The 24,345-nt window shown below is 39.8% G+C and overlaps 1 protein-coding gene across 1 annotated transcript in view; it reads left to right on the top strand.

Moving 5' to 3' along the window:
• Positions 1-24,345, top strand: part of FSHR (follicle stimulating hormone receptor) — an 86,276-nt gene that overhangs the window by 36,687 nt on the left and 25,244 nt on the right. Inside the window, exons 3-4 of the mRNA XM_074820604.1 lie at positions 22,741-22,815; positions 23,208-23,282. Coding sequence (XP_074676705.1) covers positions 22,741-22,815; positions 23,208-23,282 — 150 coding nt within the window. The remainder of the gene's footprint in view (positions 1-22,740; positions 22,816-23,207; positions 23,283-24,345) is intronic.

Genomic DNA, 24,345 nt, shown 5'->3' on the forward strand with positions numbered 1-24,345 from the left:
ATAATGTGATACCTCCATATGGTAAAATGTGGATAGCCTGATATATACAAATGAGATACTTCAATGTAGTATACATATGTGTGCACCTAGGACTAAATAGACTATAAATTAAGAGAGTGACAATATTTCCTGAGTGTATTACTGAAGAAAACCAGTATCTCATACAGGCCAACATATCTGTACACAGGATTTTTATCATTACTAGATCATTTCTAACTCTGTTTCTGAGAACAGGGTAGGTTTTAAATCCCGGAAATTGCAAGGAATTGTGGTCTTCGGAATCATACATTGGGGATGAGCTGGTTGAATACAAGTTAAATCAGAGATAAGTCTGCCATGGGAATCTTAATTCTGCTGTATTCATGTTCAAAGTAAATGAAGGCTTTTGAATACAATGACAAAAGAATTCTGGTTTTCAAAGAAAAATCATTTAATAACATTTTTCAGTGTTCCTGCTTTCTATACGCATTTTAGTTTCTTCTTAAACACCTGAACAGCTGAGACCTTTGAACAGATATATTTTGCCACAAAATGTCAAATACTTCCAGATACTTCAAGTCAGCCTCCAGTCAAAGTACCCAGGAAAGATCTTGTTTGTTTTCCATTTGGACTGTCCAAGGACTTTCCAGAATGGACAACAATGACCATGACTAATGACCATGACTCATAATTGAAAAAAGTAATGTGACCTGGAAATTTTGGCATGGAGCACCTGATACACCCTCCTTTGTGAAGCTTCAGTTTTAGTTAGGAAGTCAAAATCTTTTGGCTTTCATCTGATTTTTTTTTTTTTTTTTAATTTGGTAAAATATAAACTGGAATTTTATTTGGCAAAATTGTCACTGGAATACTTTTGCCATTTTTAAGGTTTTTGAAAGAATGAGAGCCCATTTGAACTATCTCTAACTTGTCATTTTCTTCTCACCCATCTAAATTCCTTCAGTTACCGAAAAAACATGAGATGTCCATTCTGCAGACTGTCATACAGAGAAATAACTTTTCCCAAGTATGTTCTAAGAGAAAGATCTTCTTTTCTTCTTAGATCAAATGTTTAAACTTATGAAATAAACTGACAGGCTCTAATTCTCTGAGATTTCTAGAGAAAACTAAAAGTTCAACTTACAGAAAACCACTTCAGAAACCCACAAATCTGAGGAACAGCCTAACCAGCTTATTGCTAGCAGCTCTCCAACTTCTGCACAGCTCTGGCTTCATGTTAATTTAGCAAATAGGTGCTCAGGGAAAGAGGTTAGTTATTCTTGGTACATGTTTAGCCTGCTCCTAAGTCTTAGCCAACTGGAACGTGGCAGCTTGTCTGGACTTATGCTTAACCAACCTGTTTACACTCCCAGAACTAATTAACCCTCTAGTTACTAAATTAAAAAACACCACCGTGCAGGCACATACCTGGCAAAATCAATTCAACATGCTCTGTAACTACTATGTCTTCTTCACTGAAAGTGTTTAATTTGGAGGAGAGACCGTCTGAGGCAATATTGAAGTCTCCTTTTTCTCTTGCTAAGTTTCCCTCTGTTACTATAAGGTAGCAAAGTAGATATGTGCATGTTGACCTAACAAGGCCTGATTCAGACATCATATTTATAGGAAGTTTTGTCTGATTGCCTTACCCCATGCAAGCCAAATAGGCTTCACATTTGTATCCTGAGGCACAATTCCCTTGAAAATTCATCATCAGTTATTTATTCTTTTGAAGGGTTTAGGCTAAAACATAATGCTTTGTTTCATCATTCGCTCTCAAATCTAACTTGTGTGCAGCCCAAGGAAATTCAGTCATGTGGATGACGTACTTCTTGAACATATCACAGAGAAAAAACATCTTTATTGGCCCTGCTTTGTAGTTAGGAGTAATGGGAGAAGGGGATTTCTTTAACAGATTTTGGCAAAGGGACATTTTAAGAACATGAACTGTGCTATGGTTAACAGAGCTTGAGGATCTAGATCCTTGATGAGTTCTGAAAACCCCGGAATGTGAGTTGACAGAACATGCCAGAGCTGTCACTCCTGGAAACTGATGTTTTCTGCTTATGGAAGACAGCAGGAATATATGCACCAGCTATCTACAGCTTCCTTATGAATTTGTTGAGAAAATAGCTCTGAACCATACATTCATTTAATCACTCGGTGCATTCAAGATTTTATGGGGTTTTTTTTTACTGGGACTGTTGATCCAGTGATGGTTCATATGAACAAATGCTTCTGGTCTGTGACCTACATACATGGGCACCAGCTTATTTCACATAAAACAACTAACCTGATGTATGATGCTAAAATCTCCTGTTTGCCCCTGTAGGTTAAAAGGCAGGTCACACCTTCCTTTGACTTAGTTACATCAGACCGATTTACCTTTAATGTTTTATTTAAACTGTAGTGAGATACTTGAGGGCAGTGGAGACCACTCAATACAGTCTTTTGAGACATGTGCTAAAGTATGTTACTGCATCAAGGCATATCTCTCTTCCTGCGAGTGGGGAAGGAGCAAAGTTCTTGGCTTGATTGTAAAAGTCTCATCAGGAGAATATGGCAGAGTGGGAAGTCTTCACTTTATTGAGCGAGTTTTAACAACTTGGCAAATTGATGGATTTACCATCCAGACCTTCAGCAGTAACCATCAAAGCTGCCCGGGCTAGCAAATGACTAAAGAATGTCCATCATCCGATGTGTTCCTGAAACCAGTTTTGTTCAGCCCCAGCATGTGATTCTCTAACACTTGGCAGCATATAGCCCAAAAAGATGGGAAAGAAGGAGGCGAGGCAGCAATCGCATGATCACCTAAGGGTGATCAGTGTGTGTCTTCTGCTACCAAGAAAGCTGGTCAGTATTCTGCAGCTTCTTCAGTTTTTCTTGCACAGTGTATTGTGTGCTGCTTCATTTGGTATGCAAAAGGTTGTGATTAAATAAGATCATTAAAGCTATTTTGGAAAAATGGTTAGGATTCCACATAACCAAGACATTTGGAAATTGGTTCTAGGCAGGAGTTCCTTTCTATCTTTTGTTGCATCATTTGGATAAATGTGCTATTTATGTTTTTGGAAGAAGCAAAATATGGATTTGCAGCATCTGCTGTGATATATAAGTTAAATAGTAGATGTTTACAAAAATATTTATTTACATCCCTATGGTGAAAAGGGGACACGATGCATTCTACGTACCAAAATATGTACTGAATCAGGTAACGATCATACTTTGGTAATAAATACTCCAGGGTATATTCTCAAGATGCAACTCCATGGATATTAAATTCTAATTTACATTATAGGAAGTTATGTGTAACATTCTGCATCTTAAGGGCAGGGCATGAAAATAAGTATGCTACTTAATGCATTTAAATGAGTCTAAATATGCATTTTCTCTCAGGGAACACAAGACTACAGTTCAGAAACGTTAAGGTGAGTAACTAGCACAAGCAAAGAAATTCAAAGTTCAGGCTGACATCGCAAAGAATAAACATTTTAATGGGACCACTCTTAGGATACGGGACTTTCCTTTCCATCTGCCTACTCTAATCCTGCGTGAGTCAGCAAGCACTAAAGGCTTCCCAGCTGGTGGTCAGGCAGTGAGCAATCACAGGAGGCTTCCTGGTTCTTACGAGGGACTTGCAAGTCCCAGATGCCCCCATCCCAGCTGGCTGTCCGTGTTTGATGTTGACCAGTATTTTTGAACCAGCTCTTTTCTCTACTGGGGGGGTTGCTTGCACATCAGGCTTCTGGTTCAGAAGCAAAATCTGCTATACAAGCCGTACACGTTCCTTAGCCCAACATCATCCAGGGTGTCAGCCTTCATTCACCCATCGCTACACTCTGCCCTTTGAAATGGGTTCCTACAAATGGGATTTGAAAGGAGAACAGCTATGCAAGCTTCTCCCAGGGGTCCCGTAATTGGTGGAGAAGCCAGGCAAAGCAGTGCCTTGTGCTACTGTCTCTTAGTATGGCCATGAGCAGCTTGGGCACATTTTCTTCTCAGAGGAGTGCCATTACTTCAGATGACCCTTCCTCAGCCTTTGCAAATATCATCCCTTGGGTAGAAAACTGAAATGTTTGGTATGAAATACATAGAAAGCCTGGTATGCTCTTAATTCCATTTATCTCCTGAAAGTAGAAGCTATGCCTTGGGTTCTAAACATAATGAGTAATGAATGAAGACTAGGTGGTTTTATTATAAATTATAAATATTTTGCTGCATCATCACCTGGCATTCTGTTTTTCCTTGCCAAAGCCTATCTGTGGGAGAGATCTTACACTTCCAATTATTGCTGTCATCCCTTGCACAATTACAAAAAAGTGAAGTAGAAATTTATTATCCATGTCAGTAATTCACTGCTAATGTCAAAGAGTGGAGATCTTAATTACGTTCTTGCTATATTTCAGTAAATGCATATCCTGATCTCAATTTTTGCTAATGCTTGGGTGGAACAAAATTACAAATAAAGTAAAAAACCTTAAAAGAAGAAGCTAGAAAGTGTAAAACCAATTCATAGTGTTCATATCAACATTTGCTAACTTTTCTCTTTAAAAAGTCCCCGATTCATAAAATCATTATAACCATGGAATGGTTTGGGTTGGACGGGATCTGAAAGATCATCTAGTTCCAACCCCCCTGCCATGGGCAGGGACACCTTCCACTAGACCAGGTTGCTCAAAGCCCCGTCCAACCTGGCCTTGAACACTGCCAGGGAGGGGGCAGCCACCACTGTTCTGGGCAACCTGTTCTAGTGTCTCACCACCCTCACAGTAAAGAATTTCTTCTTTACATCTAATGTAAATCTACCCTCCTTCCATTTAAAACTGTTACCCATAGTCCTATCCCTATACTCCCTGATAAAGAGTCCCTCCCCATCTTTCCTGTAGGCCTCCTTTAAGTACTGGAAGGCTGCTATAAGGTCTCTCCGGACCCTTCTCTTCTCCAGGCTGAACAACCCCAACTCTCTCAGCCTGTCCTCATAAGGGAGGTGCTCCAGCCCCCTGATCATCTTCATTGCCCTCCTCTGGACTCACTCCAACATGTCTATGTCCTTCTTATGTTGGGAGCCCCAGAGCTGGATGCAGTACTGCAGGTGGGGTCTCACAAGATTGGAGTAGAGGGAGAATCCCCTCCCTCAACCTGCTGGCCACACTTCTCTTGCTGCAGTCCAGGATACAGTTGGCTTTCTGGGCTGTAAGCGCACCTTGCTGCCTCATAGTCAGTTTTCCATGCAAACTTGCTGAGGGAGCACCCAATCCCACTGTCCATGTCGTCAACGAAAATGTTAAACAGTGCTGGTCCCAACGCCGACCTCTGAAGAACACCCATCATCACTGCTCTCCACTTGGATATCAAGCTGCTGACAGCAACTCTTTGAGTGCGACCATCCAGACAATTCCTTATGCACTGAGAGGTCCCTCCGTCAAATCCATGTCTCCCATTTAGGGACAAGGATGTCATGTGGGACAGTGTCAAATGCTTTGCACAAGTCCAGGTAAATGATGTCACTTGCTCTTCCCTTATCCACCAACGCTGTAACCCCGTCATAGGCGGCCACCAAAGTTGTCATGCACGATTTTCCCTTAGTGAAGCATGTTGGCTGTCACCAATCACGTCCTTATTTTCCATGTGCCCTAGCCTGGTTTTCAGGAGGATCCGCTCCATGATCTTGCCAGGTGCAGAGGTGAGACTGACTGGCCTGTAGTTCCCCGGGTCTTCTTTTTTTCCCTTTTGTAAAAGTGGAGGTTATATTTCTTCGTTTTGAGTTAGCGGGTACTTCACCAGACTGCCATGACTTATTAAATAGGATGGATTAAGAAAATCATGCTAATTGCCTATTTTAATGGAAACATGTTAGAGTACAGGAAAGGAAGTTTTCCATAATTCTTTCTTTGTGGTTTGGTATCTTGATGCTTGCTTTCTTTAATAAAATAGATTTAGAAAGGAAAAAAAGATAATACATTTTGTCATTACTTCCTTTTGTTGAGCAAGAATGAGTTTTGTGGTAATGAACTGTTAGCAGAATCTTTATTTGTTAACTGCATTAGTATGAATCCAGCTTTAGAGACTGAAGTGTTTAATGTAGGAATCATCTTGGACATCATTTCCAGTCCCTGCTTTACAGCTGTCTAGACACAGAAACAGGTAAAGCAAAAAAAAAAAAGGAAACCCACTTCCCTGAATGTATGCTGAATGTTTTAATGCCTCTCCCCAGTGACATACTGTTCAGATGATCTGAATTCATAGAAGACAAAATGTGGGCAAATGTTTGTGTGCGTTCCCACTCTTCTTTAGGAGGAAACTTTGATCCAGTGTTCTTCTGCCTTCCTCTACACAAACAAATCAGATCAGTTAAGCACAGGCTAAATCAAGATAGCTCTTCTACATAACTAAATGTGGGCTCTGAAGTAACCTCATTCATTCAAAATGAGATTTGAGGGTGAAATGCACAGTTCTTAAAAAAAGGTCTCAGCCCAGTAGTCAAAAAAACCTCTCCAAATGAAAATGTTAAAAATTATTAAGAGTTTTTCTCAGTTATTAAGATTAGTTCTCAATAGGCTTGCCCTGCTCTTACACTTTTCTGGGTCTCCCCTACCACCGCTAGATCAAAATACCAGGCCAGATGGGCTGCAGTTTTGGCATGCTGTGATTGTTCACAGAGATATTTGCCTTCTCTGGATCAGTTTTGCAAGGCAGCCTCACTCTAGGTCCTGCATCAAAGGCATGAAGCTGATTATTGCAACTGATAAACATAGCAAGGAGCCTCAGAATTGGGAGTTATCCTGTGGTGCAGAATTAGTACTATAAATCTTTCTTCTTTTCTCCTGATGGATATGCTTTATGCATACTGAAAAAGCTGGTATGTCTGCTTACTGGCCAAATTTCTGAGATTCATCTCAGGTGGTTTTGGGTGGAATTTTTGTTTCAAAAGGAGCCTGAACCAGTGTTGTAAAATGTAAGATGGATGCCAGTGGAGTAAAAATTTTTTCACAAAAACCTGTCACTTCTTCAGTTTCCATCTCTTCCTTCCAGGAGCTTTACTCTATTTTGAAGGAAAGGAAGCTTCAAGATGTATTTTATTGTGAGATTCTTCCTGAGAGTAGAATCAGTGAACATCTAAGTGACTCTGTAAATATAAAAATACATGTTTTCTAAGAAACGTAAACTAATTCTTAAGATGGCTGAGTGATATATTTATTAAACTTACATATGTATATCAGAAAATGAAATGAGAACTCAGAATTGATCGTTCTAATTACATTTTACATTTTCAAGTGTAATTCATAGTTCATACATGACAAAAGGTGGTTCTTCTCATGTGATGTTTCAGAATAGAAGAGACCTCATCGCCCTCTACAGCTGTCTGAAAGGAGGTTGCAGAGAGCTGGGGATGAGTCTCTTTAACAAAGTAACAAGCGATAGGACAAGAGGGAATGGCCTCAAGTTGTGCCAGGGAAGGTTTAGACTAGATGTCAGGAAGTATTTCTTTACAGAATGGGTTATTAGGCAGTGGAATGGATTGCCCAGGGAGGTGGTGGAGTCCCCATCCCTGGAGGTGTTTAAGAGTCAGGTCGACATAGCGCTGAGGGATATGGTGTGGTTGGGAACTGTCAGTGTGAGGTTAATGGTTGGACTGGATGATCTTCAAGGTCCTTTCCAACCTAGTTGATTCTGTGATTCTGTGATTCTGTAATATTGCTCTGATTTAAATAATTACCTTTTCTTGATAAAACAAGTATATTCAGTTCTAATATCCTTAGTCTGTAAAAAAGAGAATTCTTTTTTGTGTATTAATTGCATATTAACTCCAAAATTTCTGGGTAGAATTCAAAATAAAATGTATTTACTCAAAAACAAAGAGAACTGTAAATACAAAATTAAGATTAAAACAAAATTAATACAAGTAAGCAGTATTAAAGGTAAAAAACTTTTTTAAAGAGCTATAAGAAGTTTATTATAAAAGGGCTTCTTTCTACCAAAAAAAATCGAATAATAAAGCACATCTGAGAGAAAACACATGTCTTCAGAATTGCAGCGGTTGCACCTCACTTGGTTGTTCAGCTTAAAGACAGAGCATCTCCATCTCCTCCACCTGACAGACAGGCTGGTGAGGGTCCGTGGCTCCTGATGCACCATGGTGCTGCGCTGGTGGGAGTCTGTGGGACCCTGGGTGACAGCATATCCCAAGAGGCATCGTAGGGCCATCTCCTTCCAGATATATCCAGCTTCTGGGTTTGCTTTAAAAAGTGCTGCTATAAAAAACATGTATGAATCAGAAAGAAAAGTTCTGTTTTCATGTGAAAACAGGGGTTTATGTGATTTTTTTTTCTATTAATCTTGTCTGTGTAGGTAACTGTACCAGTGAGTGACTGCAAAAGGTGTGACCTACTTGGAATTGTGCCTGATTTGCTCTAAATGGGATTTTCCTCAATATTTATTATTGCTGCTACTAAATATTGTTTGCTAGAAAGAGGAAGGCTGGCACCAGATCGGAAATGGTAATTCAATTTCAGGAGGATTTCAGAAACACCTTCCCATATTAATTTTATCTAGCCTTTCTGTTTAGTTTAGAAATAACGTTAGTGAAATTGGCACGTTGCAATGAAGGATTGTTTCCCATTGGTATACAAATGCTGATACAAACCTCAGCGTTTATGGAAAACAAATGTTGAGATGAAGTCAAGACATTTATTTTCTAAGCAGGAGATGTTGATTCTCTGACAACATTATATTGCATGGCCTTTATTTCTATTATGCCAAATGATTGATGTGGATTTAATCATTAGTTTGATGGCTGCTTTGCTCAGTGGAGAGGCAGCTGAGCATTTTATCGTTATTAGTGAGCTGCATTTTGATTTTTCTATCAAAGACACTGCTGGCCCCAATTCAACCCAGGTGTAAAACCAGAGATTCATTGTGCCCATTGTTTTGTGACCAAGCCAAGAACAATTTGCTCACAAAATACTGTGAATATTTGTTTTGATTTCTCAAGCAGGAACCTGTTTTTGATTAAGACTTCCATATATATGCTTGATTCTTTAAGAGTGGTGTATCTTTTATGAGTAAACTACTTATCACATGGTAGCATATATATGTACATACATACTTGCATACATGCATATGTGTGTATATATATACATAGAGTAGTCTGGAAAAGATTTAAATTCCTGGGATTCAGAATGGTAGACAGATACTAAGACAGAAAATATTTTGAATCCTTGGAGAGCCAACACCACAGATGGAAATTACAAATGATTATGAGAGAAATGTAGAACGCTGAAAAACTATTGGTGTCTGTGCATTTTTCCAGTGCAGTCAGCAGAGGATTAGGAGCTGGGGACAGGGCCAGGCTGGTGGCTTTCCCAGTTCAGAACCTTGTCCCTGAGAGCTGCTGATGTTAATTGCTGAAGGAGGACATTCAAGAGAATGTTTCTGGAACAATTACGGAATAATTTGTCCAGATAGAGAAGATATTTTGTCCACTTCATAGGGTGCTTTCTCCTCTGAGGAGGAGAAATGCACTTAATAAATAATGGGCTGCTCAGCGCAAACATCTGGAATGGTCTCTCTGTGTTGCCTTTGTGCTGTGAAGTTTCTCCACTAAAACAAGAAATAATGTGGAATTTCACATGGGGACTGAATTAAACTAGTCTTTGTTATTTGGAAACATCATTTACTTCTGTCTTTCTTGTCTGCTCAAGAGCATGAAGATTTACATCTTTATCTGGAAACACTTATCCTTTCTAGTGTAATTATGAAGTGAATGTGCTCATTAGACATCTCTAATCCTTTTGTCAATTTTATCTTTTATTTTGAATGAGATTTTATGATGATATGTTTTTCAGCTTTATTTTTCCACATTTTTAAGTCTTCTTGTGCTGGATTTTTAGGATTTTGGCTTTTCCCATCTGTGTTGTGTGAAGGGGCTATCACAGTACGGTGAAAAGGGTTTGCTTATTTATTACTTCTGTTCCCAATTAGATAATGCTCTTTAGGAAAACTGGCAGCGGCAGAGCTCCCTGGAGGAAGAAGGGTTGGGTATTCCCTTTGCAGGCTAATGGGCATGTTGGGAGGGAAGCAGCTTTGAGGTACTACAAGTGGCAGGATGTTTACAGGCCAGAGATGATATGTGCCACTCAAAGACTGCACTGGGGAGCAGGGATCAGCCCCAGGGGTGACAAACAGGGTTTTGTAGGAAGTCTGGACAAAGAGCTTACTGCCACTTGGAATAAGCCACTGAGGAACAGCAAACCTTCTTCAAAGGCACTGGATGTCAGGGTAGAGGGGGATATAAGCTCTTCTCAGTTCTCTTCCAACATTCTTTAAGGTTTTTCTGCTTTAAAGTTAATTATCCCAGTTTATATTCTAATAAGAACTGCCTTTTTTGAGTTTTAAAACCCTTTTGTTCTTCTTTGGGGCATTTTGTGCAGAGGAAGGTCAAGACATATTTCCTCAAAGCTCACGGCTTGAAGTGCCAACGTACGGCACTATCCAGACTGTCTTGTCATTACGTTTTCACCATGTGCTGTGTCTTGGCTCCTCTGTTCCCCAAGCCCGACCCTCCGTTTGGAGACCTGGTGCTGTGAGTCCGAATGAGTTGAGGCTGAAGGCACAGCTGCAGCAGAGAGGTGACCTCTGGAGGGGGAGAAGAGAGCCAAGTGGCAGCATATTTTTACAGAGACAAGTAAATGGGTCACAGTTCATCTGCGACAGCCACGTGCCTAGGCATAATTGACAACACACGCTGTATATTTAAAAATAAGCTTGGTTGTGCCTGTGTTTCTTGGTAGCAGACTTAAACACGGTAACAAGTTAAGTGGCTTTTCACAAGCCTTCATCTGTCAGTACCAGTGAGCCTGTTTTGTATTCCCAGGACCCAGAGTACCTCTGAATAGCACATTATGTTTTCATCCTACTGTGCTGCCAGGCACTGTGCTTTCAGGGTAAGAGATAACATGTTAACGACTGAAACAGGCTGTAAAAATTAGGAGGAAATTGTGTCTGCAATGGGCAATCGCTCAGGTCACTAGAGGGAGGGCTTCTTAATGGGATCTCAGCAAAGCACTGCACAGGCTTAAATCCCAGGGAGCATCTTCCTGTGAACTGGCCAGTCTTACATTATTCCAGGTTTCAGGGATCCTTCCCACACAGGGAGATTGATTTCAGATGTAGCCACATTGATAAAAATCTGTGACATATTTATTCTTGATTTTGGTGGTGTGCAGTTAACATCAGTCCCAGCAATGTGACAGTAAGATGTCTTTTTATCTGCAGATCTAAGGACGCTCCTAATTCTCCATATGTTGTGAATTTGGTGGCAGATTAAAAGCTTGTTGCAATCCTAGTAAGTGGCAAAGCTCATCTGCCACAGCTCCGTTTGTTCATAGGAGAGCGAGTAGTAGCAGAACAGCGACCATCCTTTGGGAAGATCGTCCAGCAGCCCACTCCTCCTCTTCTTGACGTTACTGACTCTCAGTAGCCTTTTTAAAAATCTATAGAGCTTACTCTAGCACTGACCTTGTCTAATTGTATTGATTGTTAGTAACTGAAGGCTAATTAGGAAGCAAGTTGCTATGGTAATTCTTGAGTCATACATATAAAGAGAAAATACTGCTAAAACCACTAGTGCATAGTGACTATTAGCATAGTTAAGCAAATTAAAAAATATAATTCATTCAGATTTATTCTGGTTTTCAAATTAATATACACTATGCAACAAGGAAGTTTTTCCCTTGATGCCACACTTTCCTCTTTCGTAGCCATTTTGTTCTTTTATTTGAGGTTGAATGAATTATGCATAATTTTAGGACTAAATGACAAATTAGACTTTGGATTGTTCTTGCCCCCCTACCCCACAGCCCACACAAAATTCATCACAACAAGCTTCATGTGATAGCAGAATGACTCAGGCAAAGGGTAATAGGACTTGGAACCCCCCAGATTTCTAGGTCACTTGTTCATATCCAGTCCACATGTGTGTGATGAATGGTTTATTTTCGCATGGGTAGGTTGATGGCTTGCATATCATGAGATGGTGATCTCGGCCTGTGCCCTCAGGAGACGGTGATTCATTGCAAGCTAGGGCTGCTGCAGCTGGCCTTCAGCAGCAGCCTCTTTTGGCCAGACTTTGAAATGGTTCTGAAGCAGAGCCGGTGTCTCAGAGGGTGACCACACTTCATTGTGGGGGATTGTGGGAAGGTTGGATTGCTTTGGCTGTGCTGTGCCTCATCTGCGGATAAATGGAAAATTTTGCCAGTCACATCTAATAGCGTCTTTTCACCTTATTTTTAAGTAAATGTGACCCAAAGGAAAATCAAGGGTCTTCTTCCCTGTTCAGTGGGGGTGTTCCTTCTCCTCCTTTGGTACCTTACTAACTAGTCATGTCACACACAAATCTTAGCTCTCCTAACAAGTCCCCATCTGCATGTCTTTAAGGAGGAGGAGGATATAAGAGCATGCATCCTGTTTCTACCCTTCTGGACAGATTGAATGAGGAGGCAAAATGTATCTAGGAGAGCCACAGGACTGGATGGGAGATAGAAGTGTACTGAGTTCAGGTTATATCCAAGTGAACATGAGTTTCTCTGCCCCTCTCAGTCTTCAGTGGATGAATGTCCTTAAATTTACTTTAGCAGTACATAAGGAAAAAAGTGAGCAGAAATGCAGCCACTGTGTAGCATGAATCTCTTTTAACAGGCCTCACAAATAAATGGAGTATTCTCTCTATGGCTTCTTGGGACTCGTATGCCCTCATAGTGGCATTCATCTAACTGAATATAAGATATAAAATTGATTACTAAGAAGTGTGTGTCACTTAAAAGAAAAAAAAAAAAGATAGAAGTATGTTTGAATTTATTAGGATCAACTAAATCAGAGTAAAATTACTCTAACAATGAAACTGAAACATCTGGTTTGGGGTTTTGCGTGGTCCTCAAGTTAAATAGGTGACACTGTAGAGACAAGTCCAGAGCCTGACATTTTGAAGTACCCACTTCATGTTATCAGTAATTTAGCCCTCCGGGAAAAAACAAATTAAAAGCCCTTGTATTTTGCTGCTGCCTAATCTGTCCTCACCGAAGACTCCCAGCTGGGCATGGGGCACAAGTGATTCACCTGGTGAACCTCTGAACTAGAGCCATCTTCAAACTAATGGAAAGAATAAAATTAATTACCTTTGTGTAGAAGAATGAGGTGTGTGCTGGTACTGCTGGTGGCTTTCTGTTGTTGTACCTTTCTGTATGTAAGAAAAATGCACTCCTGTGCAGGGATCCAGCCCAAATAGTTACGGATTTGTGTAACTTCAGGATAGAACATCTTTCAGAGGGAGCTCTGATCATGTGCTATAATATGTGTTATATGTGTTTCTTCATTTTACTGTTAAAATAATCCAAAAGTGCATGTTTGGTTTTCAGTCTGATGGAGGAAACAATATAGCAGTTGTCTTTTAGTTTTTAATTCAGTATTTAACATACACAAAACATTCCTTTAAATCTGAAAATTAAATTGCTCTCACAGGATTGCCTTCAAGTTTGTGTATTTCTGGGTCTTTTTGTGTATTGAACTGTGTGCTTTCTAGAGACAATACTTATTTAAAATTACAGGAAAATATGCGGTCCTCTGAAATGTAGAATGTTAATGTAAATACAGATCCAATATATTAAAACCAATGGACTTCCATGCCTTCTTCTGCAGAGTCTGAAACTCCTTCAGTGTCAACTAAAGCAATAATACTAACCAGAAATGATGAATTTAATTTTATTTTTATTATTTTTAAGTGTATTTCAACAACATGCTTTTTCCAAATGGTAATTTTTGTGGTTTAATATCGCTCCAAGATTTCCCCCCCCCGCCCCCCCCCCATCAGTAATATATTTTCAAAGTGTTTTACTGGAAACAAAAAATGTTTTGCCAGGCATGTGAGCTGTGAAAACACTGTAAGTTCCAGTTTGTTTACATCAATACAGGAAGCCAGACAGAAAAATATCATAAGTATATGCAGTGCAGTACAGCAAAGGAATAGACACAGCAACTTCTAAAGAAAACATCATTTTTTTATTCAAACCACATTCCTTGTTCAGCCTTCTTCTTTAAGCACTGTGGCTGGGGAGGAAGATTCCTCTTACTTTTCCCTTGATGAAGAAGGAAGAACTACTTCAGATAAGGTTTTTTGCATCATCTCTAGCTCCAACTTCTTTCTATGTCCCCAGTTAGATATGACCCAGAATAGTGTGGAGGAGAAGGGCTCTCAGGGAGATCAAAGTGCTCTTATATAGGAGAAACAGGTCATTCCCAAGAGGCCAGAAATTGCCTCTGGGTTCTCAAGGATTTTGCCTCATTCCTACGGAGACTCCTCTGGGGAATTCGGTACTGAGGGCTCCCCATCAAAGGGCTGAGTCCAGTTTGAGGACTTTCTTGCTAAAGCACTACAACAGCAGACAATAGCAGAAAATCTTTGTTTGTCTGGTGTTTATACAAACCTGAGCTTCGCAGCATAGTTGTGGCAGAGACCCTTCATGATGTACATGAGCAATGTCCTTGTAAATTAGATTAGTTGTGCCAAAAGGCTGCTGCTGGCTGCCTTTAGTGAGTAAGCACCATTGTGTGGCCATAGGTCTGTTATTTTTATTGCTTTTTTTGGAATATTGTGTGTATACACATACAAACATAGAAACATAATAATATATTGAATTTTGGCCCAAGTTTTATGATAGGTTCCCCCTATTAAGACTTTCTTATCTGTATGCAGTCTTGCACTGTTTGCTGATGAAGAGGGTTATTTGTGTCAGGGAAGCTCAGGTAGAAGCATGTGATTTTCCAAGGGTTCATAATGGAGAGCTGTTCAGTTATTTGTCAAATAAGACTCTAGATGTATTGAATCAGGTTCCTCTTCGCTGCCATCAGCCACTTGGCAAAAGGGTTAGGGATTGTATGTACTTCCCATGTTTGCATAGCATGTCATCTTTGTGTCCTCCAATATAGAACCTGCAGATTTGGGCTTAATGGTAATTTTTTCTGCTTATGATAGCACAGTACCACAATCAAATAAATAACCCGTGTTGCACACTTGTTTTGTAAAGCTTTTGACTTAGTAGTTTCTTGCTGGTCCCTGTGTTTTCTCTGGCAGCCTGTTAAAAGGCAGAAGTTTGGATTTAACTTTGGAAGCATAAAATGACATTTTCCCAAGTAAGTTATATCTGAGTGCTCAAATCATGCAAATATTTATGCACAAGGGTCTTGACTGAAACTGGAGTCAAAACTCAGGGATAAGAGTTTGTAGGGTCAAGGCCTCAGTTAGACAGAAACCACAGAAATATTAAGTGTTTTTTATGGAAGGGAAGAATGAATGCAAATAGAAAAGAAGACAGAAGGAAATCTCTGTGCTGGAAAAAGGTATTTCACAGGGAGACTGTAACATTGAATAAGAGAAACATAAATCCCTTCAGAAGGACATTTGAAAGATGTCATAGATGGTGTTAGCAACTGTAAGATAATGTCTATATTCATAATTGTGCTTAACATTGGACAATGCTAATATTTTTTTCATGATGGGTCAAGGCATGGAGATTTATTTTCACTGTAGTGGGTATAACATACTGCATCATTTGCTCTGGTGAATACTCAGAGATCTCTCATAAACCTGGGAAGATTTTTAATGCCAGAACTGAGGAGTAAGAAAGACTTTTTTACAATTTTCCCTCTTAGCTAAAAAGTTTAATTGTGCATATCTGAGACACTTGCTATTCTAGATCGTTCCATTTCTGTAATGGATTGGAGTTAGTAATGAACTGTCCTCCAGAGGCTTCTTGTGTATGTGCGCTTCCTCAAAGCATTTCAAAACTGTCTGTTGAAGTGTCTGGGAACATCTGCTTCAAGATGGTCTGTTTGGAAAGGCTGTCACTAGACTTAGGATCCTGGAAGCCACATGTTCTCCCAATCAAAGACAGTCTGCCTATTGGTTTTACCCAGAAATTATCTTCCCCATTTCCTTGTTCAGCCGCTCTCCCAAGTGATTATCTCAAATGTAATCTCCTCATCTGCCCAGGTCATCTTAGTAAAACTATTCATCATTAGCTGGCTATCAAAGCCAAGAGAGAAGTAATAAAAGATAAGTGGCAATAAATGCTGCTAGCCCATTTCTGGGGAAGGAGTTACGATGTAGGCATGAAGCTTGTGTCAGCATCTCTGAACAAGGAGGTCCCTTCCTCAGCTGAACAGCCATTTTTGTCTGCCAACGTGGTCTCAAGATCCTCTGGAGCCCATTACATCTGAGAAAAAATTGCCATTGCCAGGGTGGGTGTTTTTATTTTGGAGACATTTTTCTGCCTTGCCTACAAGCTTTCACAGTCAAAGGTAAAATTTAGTGATACCCAAATGCAGGGGGCAGCAGGTACGTCTGCCTCAGTGGCTGGAGGACAGTGAGTTATAAACCCCATCTCGCTTGGCTGCCTGCATGGAGCCAGCATTTCTGCAAAAAGCTGCTATTTCCTCCAAAGACCCAGTCCTTGCTTGTTTGATGCCACAAAGCTTCATGTATTTCCAGCTTTGCTGGCAATAAACTAAAACTAGTATAACACATGCCCTTAGTGCTACAGTATGAAGAGATATCTATCCCCCCAAACTGTACTGATTATAAAATCAATTCTTATAATCAAGTCATTATCAGCTCCAATTCTGCAGACTAATCGTGTGCTTTTTCAGATTAGAGAGACTAGTGTAAAACTGTTACATGGGCAATTAATTTGATGCAACCAAACTCTCAACAGACTTTCCTCTGGATTGCTGGCATGGTGCTAAAGCACCGATAGAAATAAAATCCCCTTTGCTTCCGTCTGCTGTGTGGAAATTTGCATTTTATTTTTCCCATGCCTTCATTGATTTATTTGATAATATGGTGTCATGCCCTTTGGAGAAGGCAGGAAGACACAGTATTGGTGCTTCCTGGTAACTTTCGAAGACTTACATATACACCTTTTTGCTCTAAATGTGAAATCACTGTTAATACTCAGTTGGTTAAATGGGTATCCCACTTATTTCGTCAGGTCAGTACAACATGTGTGTCTATCTTCAGCAAAGTAAAGAGATGATGAGAAGAGTCAGTGCTTGAATTCATTTTTGAAATGTCAATAACTGCTAAGATATATTAGCCTGCAACTCTCTGATGTTCAATAAATCATGGTAGGGAGACAAGTTTTTCATGTTCACAAGGAAAGTGGCAGGGGAAAGTGTCAACTATCTATTTTTAAAAGGTCAAAAGTCTCTAATACTTTTAAGAAAAATAGCTTTTCTTTTGTAACCTGTTTAAATCAATGTAGTAGCATTTTGCTGTCACTTTAGAGGGAAGTTTTCAAAAGGAGATTTCAGACTGGCTTGTTTCTGATCACACTGAAAGAAATAAGAGCTCCTTCATCTACGACATGGAGACAGAGGTAGCCAGGTGTTTAATTTTTCAGTTCAGACATATTGCAGGCTGTTCCCACAGGTGCTCACCCAGAGAATGCTGGGCAGGATTGCCTGTGTGACACCACACTGCTGTTAGTTCCTTCTTAAGCTTGACATAAATTGTGTTATCAGTCAAACCAACGAGTAAAACTAACATGGCAAATTGCTCTAAAGGGTATTTACATTTAAAGAAAGGGGGGGAAGATAAAAAGTGCTGGCCTTTTTTTTTTGTTCCCTTTTCCCTTAAATCAATGCAAAACTATTGATTTGTTGCAGTTCAGAGAGCCCAGTGAGGCTACCTGTTCTGCGAATCAGTAACTGATACCTCCAGTATCGCTGGTAATTGCAAGTGCCTATAGAGTGAAATAATTGTTCACAGGAATCCACAGGATATTTATGCCACAAAAAAAAAATGCTCAAAGTCTGAGGATAAAAGGGCAAAAGGCCAAATTATGATGTATCACAGTAAATATAAGGTGAACAGATCAAGTGTATAGCCCATGTATGTACCTGCCCTGGAAGAAAATTTGAGGAAAGCTGCAGGAGTTTTCAGGGAGTGGGTCGCACCCAACACTAAGGGAGAGCAGGGTGGTTAGAGAGGGGGGAAATACCCCCTTCACACCATGTGCCATGTCCTCTGGGCTAGGTACACACACCAGACAAGTGCCTGAGAAACCTCAACACACAGGGCAGCCCCCTCTGCTAGTCTGCCACAGGGAGATGAAAAGCAGAAATCCATAAATCCCACATTTACTAGGGTCATCATACAGCTAAGCTCAACAGTTGGGCACATTATGTCATTCCTGCTGGTGGTATTACAAGGTCTTTGTGCTCGAGAGTGTAGGTCCCTGCGCACCATGTAAGGCACTGATGCTGTGATCTTCCTTTAAGCTGGTCTTCTGCCATGCATATGCTTTGCTTTTCTTTTGACACAAGTTTCTACTTACTCACCTGTGCTACACATCTACATCTGTATATATGCACACATACATCCACACGTTTTAAATGGGCACGTTTCTTAGCAGGGGAAAAATGACCCTGTCCCTGCCTGTGTGCCCCACTCTGATCCTGAAAGGAGTTCTTATCATAAAAGACACATAAATGTCCAGTCTTTTATTCTTTCATTATTTTGAAATGTGAGACCACTTGGCTACAAGACCATTAGTTTGTGAGTTTAATACAGTCTTGCTTTTGTTGTAAGACTTTGATTAGTCTAAGAGACTTTTTCTTTAGAGGACTACAAAGAAACCACCATGAACTATAAATTGCTTGCTAATAGAATTGTTTAAAAGGCTGTTTCAACGTATCTTGATTTTTATGCGTCGCACTTTGAGTGCAGCTGGTTTGAAGAGGAATGCTTCCTATGCTTCATGCTGGGCTCCGTCACAGATGTCATGAAGATGTATCACCAGCCCTGCCAAAGGGCAGCTTTGCAGACAACCTAAACTGAGCTAAGACTGTACTGCCACTAGGCAGCACCTTCCTCCTCCTCTTCATTTTCTGTCACTCTCCCTGCTGTCACTGGCTCTGGCTATCACACATGGAAATGCTACGCTGTAGTCAGTTGCTTGTTAATAGGTAATAACAATTAGTTTGCTAAGTTAGTGCCAAATTAGAGGAAATTCCTTAGTCATGTGATGCTGTCACACCTTAAAATCTTACATTCTCTTTAAAGAAAAGTAAAAATTATCCTTTATGCCTTTGTAAAACATTTTTAACAAATAGTTTTTCCTCTTTTAGGCTGTGTTTGAATAAACACTTTACACTTTTGAAGATCACTGCTGATTTCAATAGAGCTGTGCATGCAGTGGAAACTAAGCTTAGCAAATGCCTGAGCACTTTACAACCACTGAGTGGTTTGGGGTTTTGAAGGTTTGGGGTTTTTTTAAGAAATTGCCCCAATTGTTTTTGCATACCATCTATTCAAAGGCTTGCATGCTTCAGAAATGATGCTCAAATTGCCATCTGGATTTGCTGTGATAGCTAACAGTAGAGTGAATAGTATCATTCATTACAAATAAACAGTGTAATAACAGTCCCATCTTCTCTCGTGATGGTATATAATAAGATATGCATTATGAGCAATCATCTGTTTGTGTGTATTTATACTGTAAGACAAATCTCTTGCACAAATACTAGCCAGCAAACTAGTTTGTAGTTGCTGCTGCAGGTATTATTTGCTCTCCTTTATAGAGAATCTGAGTCTGCTGAGTTGGTGGTTTGATGTGAGCAGCAATGGCTTGTGCTTTTAATGCCAGAGATACCTGTATCTAAGATAGTGTTCTTTTGGTTTTCCACGAGCAGGGTCTGCATTTTTTGCCAGATGCAAATAAATTGTTGACACAAATTAGCAACCAAAACCCAAACTAGAGTTGTCCACAGTGTGTGGCTGTTCTTCTAAACTGAATGGTTTTTTTAATTTACCCTTCTTACCTGAATGACAGCCTGTAACAGGTATATGGACACCCCAAAGGACAAGAATAGCAATGGCCTTCTGTCAGAAAACAGCACTTTAGTGCTGTAAACTGGTATTCATCTGTAAAGAACAATGATGAGTATCATCATCAACAGGATTTCCTGGAGAGAGCGTAGCAGAGGATGCAAAATTCATTTTGGGGGACAGAGGGTCTTGTCCTTTTCCCTCACCCCCTGCAATCCCCTGAACACAGAGGATGAAGGCCAACACCAGAAGGGTTACTGCCTGCTGCCATTAACATTTCCCTTTTGTTTCCTTCACTTGTCTTGAGAGACTCATAACTACAATGGCTGCAATAGTTGTTTGCTTGAGCTGGAAGACAGCAAAAATAATTTTAAATGGACATATTTTCATTACCTATTTAAAAAAGGTTACTGTCACCTTTGTACCTGTGAATGGTAATATTAGAATGAAAGCCAAGTCATTCCCCAAATCTCTGAAACACCCGCCTCATACCAGTGTTATTTAATTCTTTTAAAACCTTAATCCTGTAAAAACAGATTAGTTTCTATCTTCCTACCTCTCTTCCATTCCTTCCTTAACCATGCATTCTTCAAGCCTCCCAAAGTGTCGCGGCCTTCTCGTGCCCTACTTTAATCAGATCTATATCTTCCATTTCTTGAACCAAAACAAAGCCCATAACCCATCCCACTCCTAGGAAGCCAAAACACTCTCCTGATGCAGAAACATTCAATTTTAAGCATTCCATTAAAAAAAAGCATATCGTCCAAGTTGTTCCAAAGTTAGATAGCAGATTGGATCATAAAAAATTATTACCCTCAGCAGCCCTATCTGGCAGGTGAGGTCACTACTGTATTTTGGTTTCTTAATAAACTTTTTTTGCCTGTATAAGGCCAACAAGTCTATGACATTTTTCCCTGAGCTGTTTAGTGGCATGAAATCTTTTCTGACTAAATGGATTTGTTGGTATTAAATGTTCTGCTTTTTCTGTGAATTTTTTTCTAGGCAACTGATTTTTAGATTGTGGAGAATGGTAAATATACTGCTGACTGCCCAAAAAGAGCATGAGCGAAACCAAACTAAATCTTAAAAGACTGAGACACCTCCCATGTTGTTAAATCTTCTAGGCTGTAGTTAAGCAAGTTAATTGTACTGTCATGCAAATGCAGTACATGAGGTGGTTGTTTCTACCATATATCTTTTAATGCATAATTTTTAAAGAAAACAGGAAGATATAAAAGTCTTTGAAATATCTCTTGGAATGACTGTGCAGCTTGCATGATGGGAAGGAATCCTAGTCTCAGTGGAAGCATTTTGTTGCTGCTGAAACCTAAATAATAAAGAGGAACATGTTCACATGTGAGCTGGTGGTTCAGCACTGCTAAACAAATGCAGTTCTCATCACACCCTACCAAGCACCTATTGTCAGTCCTCAGGTACTTTTATTTTCATATTCTTCAGTCAGTATAGAGCTCCAGAGCAGATGAGAACTGGGTTTCTTCTGTAAAAACCTTGAGGAAACAGCAGGGCGAGTTTCTTAATAAAATAAAAAATATCAAACCACTGAAGCATTTTTTAAAGCAGAAAAGGTCAGATGAGCAACTTATCTTCTTTTACAAGGCTTTTGTTTGTCTTAAATGGGCAGGTACAGTTTGTCAGGTACAGTTCAGTTGTTAGTCAGAAGGAAGTGGAATACTTTTTATATTACTTGTAATAATTTTTGTGATTTTTGTGACTGTGCAGCTGTTGTTATGATCTATTGTTTTACCTCAGGCCTGTTCAAATCTATTTGCAACCAATATAATTTCAAAAGAACCAGATATGTAGGAACAAATGCCATCCAGTTTTCAATGTGACTATTTATCCAAAGTTTCATTCCAAAGACGTGCACAGTTACCTTGCCATTTAAATCCAATAGACTGTCACACTATCACCGAGTTATATCCGTATTACAAATTTTACTTCCTACAGCTGACCTCGGCCTGGGAAATAGCATTTTTGCACAGTTCCCAAAAATGGCAGTGTGGAATCTTTTGGCATAGCTGTCTTTGCCTCAACTTCCCTGGTGACTGCCATCATAAGGGATGTAATCAGGACAGGTTGCACTGCAGTAATTACCTGTTGATTCACCAGGAGAATTCCTGAGTTCTGAATTACCTTGAGCCATCTCTTTACCATTGCACAGATTAAGGGAGAAAAAAAAAATATGTATTCTGGACCAGCAGGAGATGCATTCTGGTGTGTTGATAACAGAAAACTGTCCATTTTTATTCTGCAGTTCTGTGGCTGGAAGTGGATATTAATTGTATACAGAAGAGATCATATAGGGTTCTCTCCAAGGCATGGAAGACATCTTCATGTCTGTGGTCTCCAGCTCCTAATAAGGATGTGTCTGCTGGCTTAATTTTAATCTCTGTAATTTACATCAGGTCAAGACAGCATCATGTCCTACTGCTGAAGTTGTGTCATATTTCCTGGGAACTTTTTAGTTGTCTTCTCTATTTCAGTCACCTTTCACCCCCTTTTTTCTTCACCACATTAAAAGCTCTCATTAAATCTCTATTAGTAATTAGTGATGTCAGAGATCCAACAGCCAATGATGGATGGGCCCTGCCTTCTAATACACAGGGAATGGTGACAGCAGGAGGTGCAGGACTGCCATTGCAGATACAAACTCCAGCCTCAGAAGATGTCTGTTCCTGTGTGGTGTTGTTTGGCTTGGTGGCAGGTCATTGGTGGTTTTGGGGTCTGTTTTCTTATCTAATATCCACCTTATTTTTAAAATTCATCAGTAATCTAGGAAGAAGTTCATTCTGAATTTTTCACTTCTTCAATCTCTGCTTCACCATGGCTTGAAATATCTTGACTTTTAAATTATTTTTCAGAGAGATCTCACAGAATGATGCCTTGGAGGTCATAGAAGCAAATGTGTTTTCCAACCTCCCCAAACTACATGAAATGTAAGTAATGAGCAATCTAAATTCAAAGGACACAATTATAAAGATTCATTATAAGCAAGTATTAGAGGTTTTGCAGTTTGGTTCGGATAAGCTCTGAAGAATTCAAAGCGATAAAGGAACATTTGAAATCTCTCTTTGTCTTTTCCATCTTCTTATCTAACTGTCCCTTTCTTTCTCTGGTCAGCCTGAAACTTATTCTCAAACCACTGTTGATATTGAAAGGTGGGGGGGTCTGCCGGTCTGTGATAGGCTGCTCTTTGAAAATGTGCAGACCTTCTGCTGTCAAAAAGAAAATCTCAGTGTATAGTACCACTACATCATGGGGCAACCACAGATATTTTAAAATCAATATAGTTGTATATTTCCTCTAATGTTTTATTTTCTCTTTGCAGACGAATTGAGAAGGCCAACAACCTCGTGTACATTGATCAGGATGCCTTCCAACACCTTCCAAGCCTCAGATATTTGTAAGATCTTTTGCACTTTGGAAGTACCATAGTAATTTTGAATGATACAGATGTGTTTCTGTCCAACCTGTGCTGAGCATTTTTGGTAGTAAAACAGAGTAATGCCCTCTCTCCCCCTGCTAGCTGCACATTGTCAATCCACATTTTCATACCCAGGCCTGCACACAGTCCTCAGAAAAGGTGACAATAATATTCACACACATAAGATCCTTGAGCCTGTCTAAGCATCAGGTTGAAACTGCATGATGAGAAAAGGACCTGGGCCTTTTTTCTGTCTATAAAAACAACTTTAGGGTGAAATTCCACCCAAGAGCTCTGGGACAAAATCTCTGTCATCTGTCTTTGCTATGACTCTGCTCTCTGTTATACTTCATACACATGGTATTAAGCACTCAAATCCTTTTTTCTTTAGCAATGGCGGTCCTGTAGCAATGGTTTTCGTTAATGTGTGATGTGATATGATTAAAGCCTTAGAATGCAAACATATTGGTATATGTCATAACTTTATTTCATCAACCAGTCTCATCAAAAATGCTGCTTGCACAACTATGGTTGCCACATCCACTCCCATAGGCTTGCCATCACAATTCAGTGATAATTGAATCTATCCTTAAAATAGACTGTTACCCAAAAATATTTTCACAGTTTTTAGCGTGTGATCTTAACATGGCTGATTATCTCTCCTCTGCATAAAACCCCAGCTAAGTCCAATGAACAGTAGTTGTTTTTAATGGCCATAGCTTAAATAAGCTTACACAGTGTTTTTTGCTGAACAATGGCATATACGCCCAGCAGGATATTAGCTTAACTTTTGTATGTCCATCCACCTGAGCACATATACCTAACCTTGTTTTCCTGACTTACACAAGAAGCCTGATCATGATTTCTACATTTGAGCACATAAGAGTAAGTGCTTAATTGTCTGGTTAGATGTTCTTGAAGATGGGATGAAATCAGGTCAGTGGTCTAATAAGCATAGCTCCCAGTAAGCTAATGAGTGTTTAAGGTCTCTGAAAATCACTAGCATCTGACAGGTTCTGAGCTCAAAAATGCCAAGAGGCAT

This window comes from Strix aluco, chromosome 3 (genome assembly GCF_031877795.1).
Source record: "Strix aluco isolate bStrAlu1 chromosome 3, bStrAlu1.hap1, whole genome shotgun sequence".
Classification (NCBI taxonomy): Eukaryota; Metazoa; Chordata; class Aves; order Strigiformes; family Strigidae; genus Strix; species Strix aluco.